Here is a 14388-nt window from a genome sequence, read left to right as displayed (position 1 = left end):
TGTGCTGGCTCTGAGTGTCCCAGCAGGGCAGGCTGCAGGGTCCCAGCCACGAGGACAGCCTGGTTTGTCACAGCAGAACCTCCTGCTCCTCTCAGAGCCTGGTTAAATTACCCAGAGACAATAATCAGATGGCTGCTGCCGGGCTAATGGCACCTCTGAGCCCTGTCAAGGGCTTTGTTTAATGCGCCCCAGACCTGGAGTGGTGCAGGTGCCATTTCAGGCCCTCATTTAATTTAAGCTGCTTTAGTTGGCATGGCAACTAGTTGAGACATCTGGGAGACATTATGCTGGGGATTGAGATTTAGGAGGATTTGTGGTGTAGCAAAACAAAAATCTTGTCATAATAAAGTGCAGAGTAATGCTTTTGGGTTTTTAAAAATGTTTTGCTTTGAATTGAATGTAAAGATTTGTTGCAGGTATAAGGTATACTGCAAATTTTAAAAGTCTGGTATAAATATTTAAAAGGGTCCTTGCTAAAGGAAGAGAAAAATTAGAGGACTACAAATTATGGTGCTGCAGGGTTGGTTTTTTTCTTTATGAATTCTTTATGAATGCAGTTTTAATATTTTTTTTCTCAAAAAGTTGGAGATATTTAATTTATAAAATGAGTTTTTGTGTGGTGCTCTGTTGGCTGATGAACCCTTTGGCCAACGGGGATTTGGCCGGGAGAGGGTTTGTAGAGCAACAGATGAAAGCAGAGCATTGACTGAGTGGAGATGAAAGGAAATAAGCATTCAATATCATTTAACATGGGGCAAATGTGCTCTACCTCCTTCAGCCACAAATGTGATAATAACAGAGTTTCTGTTTCCAATGTGACTGCTAACCTGAGCTTGTAAAGCAGTGTTTTTAATTAATGCCTGTAGTGCCCCAGTATGTATTGTGATGATTTCTGTGTGTTGTTGTTGTCCCACACCCAGGACACTGTCAGGGTGCTCTCCATCCCTGGTGGAGGTTTCACCCCATTCCCTGCTTTAGGAACCCCCTGAACACACACAGAGCCCCCTCCCCTCAGGCTCAGTTGTAATTTGCCTTTCAGTAACTTTGTACAACCTCCTGTTTTCTTCCACAAGCCGTTTTTTATTTTCATTCCTGTAAGAATGTGACCTCTGAAGCAGCTTTCTTCTCTTTGACTCAATAGTTCTGGGCTGTAAGAGCTCAAGTAGGAGTTAGTGAGTGTTTCAAGAGATTCTGTGCCTGTTGTGCTTTTCCTTAACCCTGAACTGCAGCTATGTTGTCACTGAGTTGATGCAGAGTGACCTCCATAAGATTATCGTCTCTCCTCAGCCACTCAGCTCCGATCATGTCAAAGTTTTTCTTTACCAGATTTTAAGAGGTAATTTTTCTTCTTCTAAAATTAATGAAAATTATGTATAAATATTTTTTTTTTCTTTTTCCTAATGTTTATTCTCAAGACATTCTCATATTGAATAAGCTTCCTGTAGGAACTTCTTTTAATTTCATATTTGAATAAATACCAAGAATGAATTGTTGTAGCTACAAGAGCGTGGCACCCCTGCTGCCTTAAAGCACTGTCAGGGGAAGAAAAGTCATGCTTTTAGAATCAGGGAACAGAAAGGATGCCTAGACTGAACCAGATGGGTAAATATGTGTAATTATACCCACTTAAGGTAAAAATTGTTACTGAAAAACAGAGCAGTAAGAGGTATCTGAAAATTCCAGGGATTAGCAGAGTCTCCATGCTATAATCAAAGAGATGATGTTTTGCTTTTGATTTGTTGTTTGTTGGATTTTGTGGGGGAGGGGGGTTTTTATAAAAAGACTACTAAATTCCCTTTTCTGCCTATTTTATATACTCCAAAGTGTTACCCTGTCATTAAGTGACTGAGTGTGCACAGTGGCTGGGAGCTCCTTTCAGTTATAAAAACTGAGGCACAGGCAAATTCTTTACTGATCAGGAGTTGCCAGACCTTCCAGGAAAAGTTGTCAGCCTAAACTTCTTTTAAAAGGGAAAAAAAAAAATTATTTTAATTTCCTTTAATATTTCAGGTCTGAAATATCTACATTCTGCTGGCATTTTACATCGAGACATTAAACCAGGGAACCTACTCGTGAACAGCAACTGTGTCCTTAAGGTGCTACTTATATTTATTGAAGGTGTTTGTGTGTGTGTGTTAATTTTTAAACATAAAACATTCAATTAATAAATTCAGTGAATGAATGAATGAAACACTTTCCCTGAAAGTCCATGTAAATGGATAAAAATCCCAGATTTTTCAAAAAGTAGGAATGAAGGAAACATCTGTCTTTCCCCTTTTCTCCCTGCCTCTCCCCACCTTTCTGAAAGGAAGAAAGTGAATTCCTGAGTTTGCTTTGGGGGGATCTCCTGTGCCTGGGAGGGGCAGGGGATTCTCAGGGTGCCTCAGTGTCCCTGTGCTCCTCAGGGGAAGATGACACTTTCATTCACCTTGGCACAGGGAATTTTGGAGGACTGAGGTGTGTTGTGCCAAACACAAAAATTCAGTGTTGCTCACATGGATTTGTTAAGAATTCTAATTGGCAAAGTTTAGTCTCTTAACCCTTCTGGTTCAAGACATTTTTAACAATTCTCCCAGCTCAAATGAGCAGAGCTGAATCTTGAATATTTTGAGACATGTCATGAACAAATGAAGTTTGAGTTGAAATCCTCTGTACCCAGGGGCTGGGCTTTTTGTAGTGTGAGGCTTTTTAATCTTTCAGATTATAAATATTGTAATGCCAGTTTAGAACGTACTGTGATTTCAAATCAAACTGTGGGGAGTTTAAATGGCTGTGGAATGAAGCACCATGATTTCTCCTGTCCCTGTCCCCTGGCCTGGGCAGTCACAGCAGCTTGTCTGTGTGCTCAGCGCCAGCTGGGGCTCCCCTGCCTCCTCCCGGGAGCTCGCCTGTTTGGAACGCAGAGAAGGTGTTTTGGTTGTTTTAATTGTTCTATTTACCTTCTCAATTTAGATTTGTGATTTTGGATTGGCCAGGGTGGAAGAGCTAGACGAGTCGCGGCACATGACTCAGGAAGTTGTCACTCAGTATTACCGCGCTCCGGAGATCCTGATGGGCAGCCGCCACTACAGCAACGCCATCGACATCTGGTCTGTGGGCTGCATCTTTGCAGAGTTGCTGGGCAGAAGGATATTGTTCCAGGCACAGAGTCCCATCCAGCAGGTATCCATCCTCACTCTCCTGCCTGCCGCTCCTGCTGCGCCTCGGGGCACTCGGGGAGGGGCTGGAAGTGTCCAGGGAAGGGAATGGAGCTGGAGCTGGAGCTGAAGCAATATCTGCCTTTCACCTCTTCTCCCTGCCTCTCCCCACATCTCTGAAAGCAGGAGGGAGAAAATCAGTCCTTAAGTGTGAGCTGGGGGGATCTCCTGTGCCTGGGACAGGCAGGGGGTTCTCGGGGTGCCTCAGTGTCCCTGTGCCCCTTGGGGGAAGATGACCCTTCCATTCACCTTGGTACAGGGAATTTTGGAGGACTGAGGTGTGTTGTACAGCTGTGCCCCTGACAGGAGGGGACACCAGGGGGGCACAGGGACAGGATGTGAGTTTGTGCCAGCCCTGGAATGTGCTCTGTGTGCAGTGTCTGAGCTGTGTGTGTGTGCTCTGTGCAGCTGGATCTGATCACAGACCTGCTGGGCACGCCGTCGCTGGAGGCGATGAGGACGGCTTGTGAAGGCGCCAAGGCACACATACTCAGGGGTCCTCATAAACAGGTACTGACTGCCCCCTGCCCCCTGCCCACCTCACAAACAGCTACTGCCCTGCCCACCTGCCCCAGGAGGGCTCCACATCCCAATTCCATCCTGTGGGCTCTCAGAGCTGTGTGTGCTGGGAGCAGGGCTGAGCTGACCACAGCTGGTTGAGGTGCTCAGGGGTGGGGTTGATGTGTGCTGAGTCCAGCTACTGTGCAGACAAGGGGGCTTTTCACCAGCCAGGGCCATTTCTGGCTTCTGCCTTGGGCTATTGTTGGACCTGATGACCCAGGTGGAAGCGTCCCTTTTTGAGGTGACAGTGTTTTGATAGCTACGTTGAATGAAATGTTAAATTTAAGTGTTAGTACTGGCAAGAGACATAAATTAAAATTGACAATATAATTCAGAAAGCCCTGGAGGGCTGCTGCACTGCCAGGATCAGGAGTGTCAGAGAAGGAATTCACCCAGAGCCCAGGGCAGAACCTCCAGCACCCCTGAGCTCAGACCTGAGCTGCTCAGGAAGGCCCAGCCAGAGGCTGAAAGCTGAGATACAGCATTCAACACAACTGGAGTAAAAGTTAGTTTTAAAAAAGGCACCAAACCAAAGGAAAAAGGCAGGATGGAGTCATTGTGCTGAGTGGGCAATAAAAAGGGCAAATGCAATATAGTGTAAAGAGATACAAAGAAATGCTTGTGCAGGCATCTCTAGTGCAGGGATGTGGCTCTGTGGCCCTCCAGTAGGGTCATTTGTGTGATTGCTAACAAAATTAATAAAATTACTGGCCTGTACTTGCTCCAGCAGTTAAGTTTGCATCTTTATTTTTTGCATGTTGAAGTAATTTCTCAGGTCTGCTCACTACAATAGTGGTTACCATAGAAATGAGCATTGCATGTATATTCTGCTTTATTATTGACATGTGGGAGTTCTGCCTCCCTGGCACTTGGGATCCACTACATAAAGTTGTCACTGTTCCATTTCATGACAGGATTTTTTAATTTGAGCATTAATAATAGGAGGATTTCCGTCAGATATTCTCTACTAGTTTTAAGTCAAGTTTATTTTTCTGCTGTCATGTGCTGTAAGAGTTGTGACTCCTAAACCCAGTGTCTTAAGGGAATCCTAAACAGCAAGTGAGGTGAAAGGGTATAAAAAGTTTCCACTACAGATTTAATGTCCTATAGCCACAAAGTTGGGAGAAATACACTCTAGGAGTTAGTTCTGTGTGTGCTGGGGAGAGCAGTGTTCATTCTCAGTGGAGTGCCATGGGAGCTGCTGCCTCATTGCCCCCTGGAGCCAGGGGATGCAGAGCATCCTGATTAGTGATATTTCTGTTTTTATCTTGAAGCACACTTCATGTCTGAGTGCAAATTCCTGGCTTTTCATGTTCTGAAATTGAGCTTTTGCTGGTTGTAAGTGGTTAAATGTTACTGCTTTCCAAATTAGACTAATAGGGAGAGAAGCCCAAGTTAGAAACGGGCGATTGCTTTGTCACACAACTATTTTTACTCGCCGTAGGTGAGCGCAGTGGGAGAGAGGGGTGAGGCATTTTGCTGCTCCGTGTAAAAATAGATTAATGCCAGAAGTTTCTGATGAACCCCCCCTCCCCACTGTGTGCTGGCAAAGTGGGGATTTACATACTCCACAGACTTTGTCAGTTTGGTATTTAAAAGTTCAAGTGGAGTGTGTCCCAGGCAGCCCCAGGGTGAATGAGCTGTCCCTGCCCCTGTCCTTGTCCCTGTCCCTGTTCCTGTTCCTGTCCCTGCTGACCCCTTCCCAGAGGAAAATGTGTGCAGTCCATCCCCTGCCTGCTGTGATCCCTGTGCTGTGGGACAGAAAGCCAGGAGGGGCAGAGTCACCAAGCACTGCAGCTTTATATTCCATAGACTGCCCTGAGAAACAAGGCTGGGAAGTGCTCAGGGCTGTGTCAGCTCAGGGTTAACTTGGACTGATGTCATGTGGAGGTGTAATTCTTATTTATACTGGGAAATTTACAGCAGCCCTGACATCCTGCACAGTCCTTCTGTCACTGTCAGTCAGATGTGGATTGCCTGGGCAAGGAAAAACAAAGTGTTCCATAATTTGGGAGGGATTGGGATTTAAAAATGAACTGCTGGAAATGATGGAGTTAATCAAACCCCAGAGCAGCTACAGCTGGGAGTGGTGTCTGTATAGAAAAAGACATAAATAAAAGCAGGTTTTTCTGGGGATTACATCTGAGCTAAGGGAGGCAGTGATCAATCAGCCCTTTATGGCAGTGGCTGGGTTTGTGGTGGTGGTTATTGTCGTGCTGGAAAGCGTTAGGTGCCACTTGTCCCCTTTAACAAGGAGTTTGTCCTTGCTGTGTGGAACGGCGTGTGTGGGAACAGGGCTTTCCTGTGATGGATCTGACAGGACACTCTGTGCTTCTCTTCCTCCCATTCCCCCTACAGCCATCCCTTCCTGTCCTATATACACTCTCCAGTCAAGCTACACATGAAGCAGTTCATCTCCTTTGCAGGATGTTGGTCTTTGATCCAGTAAGTAGGACTGAAAATCACCTCTAATACTTCTGCTTTGAACAGTTTCTGCTGCTTAAATGAGTGTTGTAAGTCAAGGGCTGCTTTAGCTGGCTTCCTTCTACATGGCATTGCAGTGCTTTTGGTCCATAAAAAATGTAAAAATATCGTATAATTGGCCAATCAGTTTCCCCTGGAATGGGGGTTTCACGTTTCAAACGAGTGGTCCTGGGAAGGAAGCTCTGGCAGTGGGAAGGATGAGGCTGTGCATGACTCATGCTCTTTTCCGAGCTGGGTGTAGGTAGCAGAACATCAGCTACTTTGATGCAGTTCTAATTAGGGACACGGGGGTGTTCCTGGTCTTGCAACACACGAAAAATTCCTCCTGCATCCCCAAGCACAGAACAGGATCGTTTTTCCACTGAGCATCTGTTTTTCTAATAAAAATGCACTGCTCTGGATTTTGGATTTTATTTCTTGGGACATTGTGGAGAATTGTCACGAAAAAATCTGATATGTGAATTGATAATCTTAATGATTTAATTCCCACAGAACCCCCCCAATGTTGCAAATGTAAAACAGAGTGACTGCAGTGCAAAGGAGGCTGGGAGTTGATGAAGCATTTAGAAGCACTGCCTTTGGAGTCTATTTTTTTTAAATCCTAAGATTGCATTGCTGAACAGGACCATGGAAATGTTAAACCATTAACTTCCACATTAAAAAAAAACCAAAACCAAACCCTTTCTGACTCCCTCACCACTTAGAACGCTGTTTTTCCCAGCTTGTTTTTATTTATTGCAGGAGTCATAATTTTAAGGTTATCTGGACAAAAAAAACCATTGAAAAACCTGTTCCTAAAAGCCATGGTGGTGCTGAGGGTTTGCCATGGTGGCTGTGAGCAGGGAGGTCGGTGCCAGGCTGGTTTGTGAGCCTCAGCTCCCCTCTAGTGGCAGCTCTGACACAGCCCCTCGCACAGATGATGGGTTTGTAAACAGCTGAGCGTTCCAAGCTCTGGACACAGCCTCACTGTTGCTCTCTTCCCTCCCCATGCTGTTCCCAGTCCAAGAGGATATCTGCTAAGGATGCCTTAGCTCACCCCTACCTGGACGAGGGGCGCCTGCGGTACCACACCTGTATGTGCAAATGTTGTTTCTCCACCTCGACTGGCAGAGTTTATACCAGTGATTTTGAACCCATCACTAACCCCAAATTCGATGACACTTTTGAGAAGAACCTCAGTTCTGTTCGGCAGGTTAAAGGTGAGCAGGAGGAGCCTTGCGCTGCAGCAGGGGGGAGTGGGATGGATGGACTTGGGATGGACTTGGGATGGATTTGGGATGGACTTGGGATGGACTTGGGATGGATTTGGGATGGACTTGGGATTTGTGTTCTGGATCCACACAGTGACCCCAGTGCTGCTTCCTTTGAGGTACTGTTCTGGAAATAATTCCTTTTCACCCAAAAAAGCAGAATTGTCAGTGTTCTGAGATCAGGCAGTGGCACAAGCACGAGCTGACCTGCAGAACTCTCTGGATTTCAGACCTCACCAGGGCCCATCCCTGGTGCCCTGTTCCTCATCCTCTCGTTGGAGGATGGCACTGGGGGAAGGGGAAATCGCTGTGGGGCCTTTTGTGGCTGTGAGGTGTGACCTCCAAGCTGTCCTGCAGAAAGGGGCAGCAGCAGCCAGGAGCTGAAGCTGAGCAGTCAGATTTAGGGAAGCTGGGGCTCCTTTATCCTCACTAAAATGTACTCTCAATAAGGGAAGTTCTATTCCCCTCCAGTTGACATCGCATTTTACTGAAGCCAGAGGTGTTAATGCTGTGTTGTTTTGTATTTTTCTCCTGTGTACAGAAATAATTCATCAGTTCATTTTGGAACAGCAGAAAGGAAACAGAGTGCCTCTCTGCATCAACCCTCAGTCTGCTGCTTTTAAGAGCTTTATTAGGTAACTGTATGTAATCACATCTGATATTAATTCCCATTTATTAGTAGTACATCCAGAATGTTTTAGGTTTTCAGTTCCTGAGAATAGGAAGGGCCCATAGATAAAACCCTTGTGAACTGTTCTTTTGAATTCTTCTAGAATTTAAGTTAAACGTGCAAAAGTTTCAAGTAAAAGAACAGAAGTCAGACTGGAAGTGAAACTGGGAAGGTTGATGAGTAGTGGTTGTAGAGCTGTGCAGTGGAGGAGAGGCTGAGGGGTGAAGATATGCAAAGGAATCCTGGCTGTTGGTGCTCAGTGCAGGAGGGCTGGGGTGAAGATTGCAGATAAAGGAATCCTCACTGTCAGTGCTCAGTGCAGGAGGACTGGGGTGCAGATTGCAGATAAAGGAATCCTGGCTGTCAGTGCTCAGTGCAGGAGGGCTGGGGTGCAGATTGCAGATAAAGGAATCCTCACTGTTGGTACTCAGTGCAGGAGGGATTGGGGTGCAGATTGCAGATAAAGGAATCCTCACTGTCAGTGCTCAGTGCAGGAGGATTGGGGTGCAGATTGCAGATAAAGGAATCCTCACTGTCAGTGCTCAGTGCAGGAGGACTGGGGTGACAATTGCAGATAAAGGAATCCTCACTAGTGCTCAGTGCAGGAGGATTGGGGTGCAGATTGCAGATAAAGGAATCCTGGCTGTCAGTGCTCAGTGCAGGAGGACTGGGGTGCAGATTGCAGATAAAGGAATCCTGGCTGTTGGTGCTCAGTGCAGGAGGATTGGGGTGATGGTTGCAGATAAAGGAATCCTCACTGTCGGTGCTGGTGGCTGTTGGCGGGGTCGGGCTGGCTTTGGGGTTTGGCTCTCCCCGGGGTGTTTGGTCCCCCTGGGCAGTGGGGCTGTGGCCAGGAGCCCTGCAGTGGCACTGATGTGTGTGTGTGTGTGTGTCCCCTGTGCAGCTCCACGGTCGCCCAGCCCTCCGAGATGCCGCCGTCGCCGCTGGTGTGGGAGTGACCGGAGCCCCCCGTACTACTGAAGATGTAATGTAGCTTTCCACTGGAGTCTGGGATTTGCAATTCTGGAGGTTAATCATGCTTGTACTGTAATTTTACTAATGAAGTTTTAAATTAACAACCACTACTTGTACAATATGAATAATACTTAGAAATGTACTAGACTTTTAATCTTGTAAAGTGGTTGTGCTTTTAGAAGAAAATATTTTACCCAGAGTTGCACGTGTTTTATGAATTCTAGTGCAGCTGTGATGGCTCAGCTCAGAACAAACAATTGAACCAAATTCGGGGAGGTTTTTCTTTTTATTTTCTTTTTTGTTTTTCCATTTTTTTTTATTGAAGTGAGATTGTACAAACAGATAGACATACATTTTGATATTGAGCCATTCCTGAAGATTTTGGGTTTTCTAAAACTAAGGAATACAGAAAACTTGACTGCGACCAATCATGAAGTCCCTGTGGGTGGCGGTGGCCATGGGAAGTGACCACGTCCCCTGATGCCCAACCCTATAAATAGCTTCTCACTAGAGCTGTGATGGTGATGTGTGCTGTTCTAAAATCAAATGTTGTGAGTAGAGAGAATGAGTTTGTGACTAGGAGAGACTAAACTTCTGTTTCCTTACCCAGTATAAATATATATATATATTTAATCTATTTTTATTAGAAGTTTTTCTGCTCTTTCTTACATAAAACCCCCCAGCATGCATCTTCTATGTGTGTAAATAATTCCATTTATGGGCTAATTTCAGAGATCCCTGACATCATTGCTGTATAGAGAGAAACTAGCTTGCACATTTTAGGTCTGTGAAATTTTGTGAGAACTTTTTCCTGCACTGGACAGTTGAGAGAAAAAAAAAAAAAGAAAAGGACAAAAAAAAGCACATAGGGAATTCTGTTAATTGTGTTTGTGTCTTTAGGCAAAGCTGTGGAAGTCTTGAAATGTCACAGTAGTAAATAACTTTTATTACTTTTTGGCTAATTCTTTTTCTGTTGGAACACTGAATTCTGTGCATATGTATATATGAACACAAATTGAAGGCCTCTACCTCCTGGAGTATACAACTTGGTTTGTTTACCTCCACATGATTTTTTTTTTTTTAAGTTTAGTGTGGAGACTTGAAACTTGAATGTCCCTTCCAACTTTTGTATTTAAAACAAGACTAGAAAATTGAAGACTGTTTTTCACCTGTACAAAGGAATACTAAAAGGTGGTCTTAAAATTTGAGCCTTGGTCTGGAGAGAAACCATGGTGTTTGTTATGGACAATTAACTGTTAAAGTTATTGTAAGTTATCTGTATTTAGCAGAGTATTTTCAACAAGAGTGATCTGAGCTGGAATTGGAGACTATTAGTAAGTTATGTTTGGAAGTTTTAACTTCAATGAAGTAATTATTTGCTGTGAAAGAGACAAACATTGAATAACTGAACAAAGATGGTGCAATATCTTTGTTTTTTATGAGGCTCCTGAGAATAAAACCAACTGAAGCATTTCAATTCACTTGAATGAGAAACGTGTTTAATTATCGAGCCCCAGAAGACACTGGTATGAAAGGTAAAATCTCAGAGGTTGGTCAGTTAATGTGGCACACTTGCTGGTCACTTTGTAAAATGTAGATTTGGAGTACAGTGGTGAAAACATTAAATGTGACATTTGAAAACGCGGTGCTGCCGTCGTTCTTTCCTGCCCGCTCTCCCCCGGGGCTGCTTGGGCTTTGGGACGGTTCCCAAAGGATGGAGCCCTGCAGAACGGGACCTGGGCAGCGCTTGGTACCGGGGCAGCCAGGCCGGAACGGGACCCGGGCAGTGCTTGGTACCGGGGCAGCCAGGCCGGAACAGGAGCCGGGCAGCGCTCGGGCTCTGGAGCTCGGCATCCACACGTCTGGGGAGGAAATGGCTTGGTCCGAGGTGTGCGGGACGGGGGGGACAGAGCCGGGCTGGGGGGCGCGGCGGTGGCACCGCCGGGAAAGGGAAGGGGGAAAGGGAAAAAAGGGAAAAGGAGAAGGAACAGGGAAAGCCGCGGGGGCGGGGCCATGCCAGGGTGTGGCAGAAGGGGCGGGGCTACGTCAGGGTGTGGTCGAAGGGGCGGAGCCACGTCAGGGTGTGGCCGGGGGCGGGGCCTGTGCCGCGGGACGTGGCCGCCGCCGGGCGCGGCGGGGCGGGGCCGGCGCGGGGGCGGGGCCGGCGCGGGGCGGGGCGGGGTGCGCTGGCCATGGCGGCGGCTCCGCGGTGGCGGGAGCGGCTCTTCGCCCTCTATTTCCTCTCGCACATCCCCATCACGGCGCTCATCGACCTCCAGCCGCTGCTGCCCGCCGGGATCGCGCCGCGGGCCGTGAGTGGCGCCGGGGACCGGGCCGGGATTCCGCGGATGCGTGCGGGGCATCCGCCGGTTTGAAGGGTCCGGGGGCGGCCTTGGCCGGGTCTCGTGTGTGGGGACAGCGGGAGGGGAGAGGAACTGCCGTGAATGTGTGAACGAGCGGCTGGGAGGGAAGCGGTGCTGGTGCCCGCGGGATGAGTCACAGCCGGGTCATTCATTGGGGAGGAGCGGGAACGGGAACGGGAGAGGGAGCGGGAATGGGAACGGGAAAGGGATGCTCCGTCCGCGCTCGTTGGCCGTGGCGGTGCAGCCGTGGCCGGAGCTGCCGTGGCCGGTGCTGCCGTGGCCGGAGCTGCCGTGGCCGGTGCTGCCGTGGCCGGAGCTGCCGTGGCCGGAGCTGCCATGCCCGGAGCTGCGGTGCCGGGACGTGGCGGCCGCTCCGTGCCCCCCGCGCCAGGGCGGCCCCGGGAGCCGCTGCGGGGTCAGCGCTGCCCCGGCCGGGCGGTGCGGGTGTTCCCGTGCCCGGAGCGGGCTGTGCGTGTTCCACAGCTGCCCCAGCACATCCCTTCCCTGGGAACGGCCCCGCTGTCCCGGGTCCCCGCGCTGGCCCGCGCCACGTGCCCGGACGTGGCTCCTGCGGGCCCGGGCATTCCCATCCCGAGTTCTGCTCCAATCCCTGCCAAAAACGCAACAGAGAATTGTTGCCGCTGCAGATGCAGGCATGCCAGCGGCCGGATTTATTAGTAAAAATCTCTGGTTTGCTGGGTTTTGAACAAAATCGTAGAAGACAATGAACATCATAAAATCAATTGAAATAACGGATGGCAGATAATTAGTTCAGCCCTCATCATCAGGGTGCGGTCGGCTGTCACCTCCTGTTTGAGTTTTACAACTGATGATTTGTCTTTGCCATCGGAATTGCCTGTAGGATTACTCCACTATAGCAACGATTCTCCATTAATAGTTAACCAGCAGATCTCAATGCCTATCTCTCAGTTCAAAGTCCAGCATAAAGCCATGCTGGAGTTTACATTTCTGTCAGGGAATTAATTGTGACTGAGTGAGCCCAAGTGCTGGTGCTGAGCTGTTCCTGCAGCAGCCCTGGGAGGGAGCCCCCGGCCCATCGGGAATCACAGGCTGTGCCCTGCTGTGGTGGACGGCAGGGACTGACTGTTGCTTTGGGATTTTTCAGCTGACAGACCTGTTGCAGCAGTATGCAACTGCCTTCAGGGACCCCATGATGCTGCAGCCCCCGGAGTGGTTCAAGGCGTTCATCTACTGCGAAGCCTTTCTCCAGCTGCCCTTCTTCCCCGTCGCTGCCTACGCCTTCCTGAAAGGTGGGGACAGGCCAGGCTGATCGAGGCCACGTCCTGGGGGCATTTCTGCAGGACACCCGCTGCTGCTGCTGCAGCAGAGAACATTTTTGTACCATGAGTAGGGGGCTTGAGGGATGTGCTGTGGAGGGCTGGGCTGCTAGGGCCCACACGAGTGTTCTACCTGAGAAGGCAGCACAGAATAAGGTTTTTCAGAAACAAAACCTTGTAGCTACAGGCTCTGGTCAGGTGCAGTCATTTGTGTAACTACCATCAGATTTGACATCTGGCTGATTTCCAGGGCAACTAAAGGTCTGGGTCAAGCCTGTGTACTCATTTTGTTACTTTAGAACTTTCGGGATCACCCCTTAGTTTGAAATTGCCATCAAGGGACAGAAATTTCCTTGGTTTCTGCTAGTACTGAGGGTTTTTTCTGCTCCTTATTCAATCTGAGTGATGGCTTACCCTGGCAGAGGCAGCAGTCAGCGTTCTGTCACAAGCCTTGGAATTCTGGCTGTTTCAAAATACTTCAGTATTGTTTCCTTTTTGCTTCTGTACAGGTGGCTGCAGATGGATCAGAACTCCTGCCATTATCTACTCCACCCATGTAGCCACCACTCTGTTTGCCATCCTGGCCCACATCCTGTTCCACGACTTCTCCAGGTCGGAGCACGCGGGCCCTCAGACGCTGCGCGAGCGCCTGGTGCTGCTCTCCATCTACCTGCCCTACCTGCTGATCCCACTGCTGCTCCTGTTCACCATGCTCTGCAACCCCCACTACAAACACGTGGAGAAGAGGAAAAGGAAGTAGCTGGCTCTGGAGGTGGCACACACCAACCTGGGCTGCATTTGGTTCTGACCCTATGCTGGTGGAGTCCTCTGGGACAAACGTTTCCCTCGAGTTGGCTGCAGCTCTTCCCAGAGCACTGGTTGCTGCAAGGAAAAATGGAATTGGTTGGAGTGCAGAGCCCTGCTGCCACCTCACACAGCTCTGGCAGGGGCCTGGGGTCGGCTCTGTGCAGGGCCTCTCTCCCAGGAAAATGGACTGTTAACCCTTTGGTGTATAACTCTGTGAGGGGACACACACACACTCACTCACACTCTGCAGCTGATACTGTTCTTCCAAGGTCCCTTTTTCCAAGATGACTGTTTGGAAACCACTCAAGTAGGAAATTTGTCTTCCAGCCACATATTCTGAAGACCCCAGTCCATTATACACAGATTTGCAAAGCTGTTCTTCTGAAGCATTTCAAATCATATCATGATTCTTAACTTCCTTGCCTCTTCCTTTAAAATTTCCACTGCCTTTGCTCTGCTTCATTTTGATTAATTATAAATGTTTGATCAATGATAAATGTGCCCAAATCTGGGTTTATGAATGCTTAAAGTTACCCTTGACAACCAGGAGTACTGCCTAGAGGATTCTGAAGTACTTCAGGAATTGTGTCCAAGGAGTTGGAAATTACTTTCTTCCCTAAAATCACTGCTGGTATGGAAATAAATAACTAAATGCATTAAACTGCATTCAGTCTTCTTCAGGGAATGGCTGAAAACTTACAGTGACCATGAGGTGGTGGAGAGTTCACAGAGTAGATCCATGTATAAGTTACAGCTACAGACAGAAGTTCTGTGGTTGGGGCT

General features: G+C 48.1%; 2 protein-coding genes across 3 annotated transcripts in view; both read left to right on the top strand.

Annotated features, from left to right (window-relative positions):
- The window catches only part of NLK (nemo like kinase), a 35430-nt gene extending 24649 nt beyond the window's left edge, over positions 1–10781 (top strand). For both annotated transcript variants that reach the window (XM_033078444.1, XM_033078443.2), the window contains 8 exons: positions 1230–1336; positions 2011–2096; positions 2953–3162; positions 3606–3707; positions 6117–6203; positions 7243–7441; positions 8034–8127; positions 9067–10781. In XM_033078444.1, the coding sequence (XP_032934335.1) occupies positions 1230–1336; positions 2011–2096; positions 2953–3162; positions 3606–3707; positions 6117–6203; positions 7243–7441; positions 8034–8127; positions 9067–9121 (940 nt within the window). In that variant the 3' untranslated portion in view covers positions 9122–10781. The remainder of the gene's footprint in view (positions 1–1229; positions 1337–2010; positions 2097–2952; positions 3163–3605; positions 3708–6116; positions 6204–7242; positions 7442–8033; positions 8128–9066) is intronic.
- A 527-nt stretch (positions 10782–11308) lies between these two features.
- Positions 11309–14266, top strand: TMEM97 (transmembrane protein 97). Its single transcript, XM_033078490.1, has 3 exons — positions 11309–11449; positions 12627–12771; positions 13308–14266. Exons 1-3 carry the CDS (start codon positions 11330–11332, stop codon positions 13556–13558), a joined length of 516 nt encoding a protein of 171 aa, XP_032934381.1. The 5' UTR covers positions 11309–11329; the 3' UTR covers positions 13559–14266.
- Positions 14267–14388: the final 122 nt, after the last annotated feature.

The sequence above is a fragment of the Catharus ustulatus genome, chromosome 22 (assembly GCF_009819885.2).
Source record: "Catharus ustulatus isolate bCatUst1 chromosome 22, bCatUst1.pri.v2, whole genome shotgun sequence".
NCBI lineage: Eukaryota > Metazoa > Chordata > Aves > Passeriformes > Turdidae > Catharus > Catharus ustulatus.
The sequence above is the reverse complement of the archived record's forward strand: the minus strand, read 5'-3'. Positions and strand labels throughout refer to the sequence as shown.

What these genes read in the sequence shown, in the direction of transcription:
- TMEM97 (XM_033078490.1), top strand. Translation starts at nt 11,330, where the DNA reads ATGGCGGCGGCTCCGCGGTGGCGGGAGCGGCTCTTCGCCCTCTATTTC. An exon ending in CCGGGATCGCGCCGCGGGCC is followed by an intron (nt 11,450 to 12,626) that starts GTGAGTGGCGCC and finishes GGGATTTTTCAG; the next exon opens with CTGACAGACCTGTTGCAGCA. An exon ending in TGCCTACGCCTTCCTGAAAG is followed by an intron (nt 12,772 to 13,307) that starts GTGGGGACAGGC and finishes GCTTCTGTACAG; the next exon opens with GTGGCTGCAGATGGATCAGA.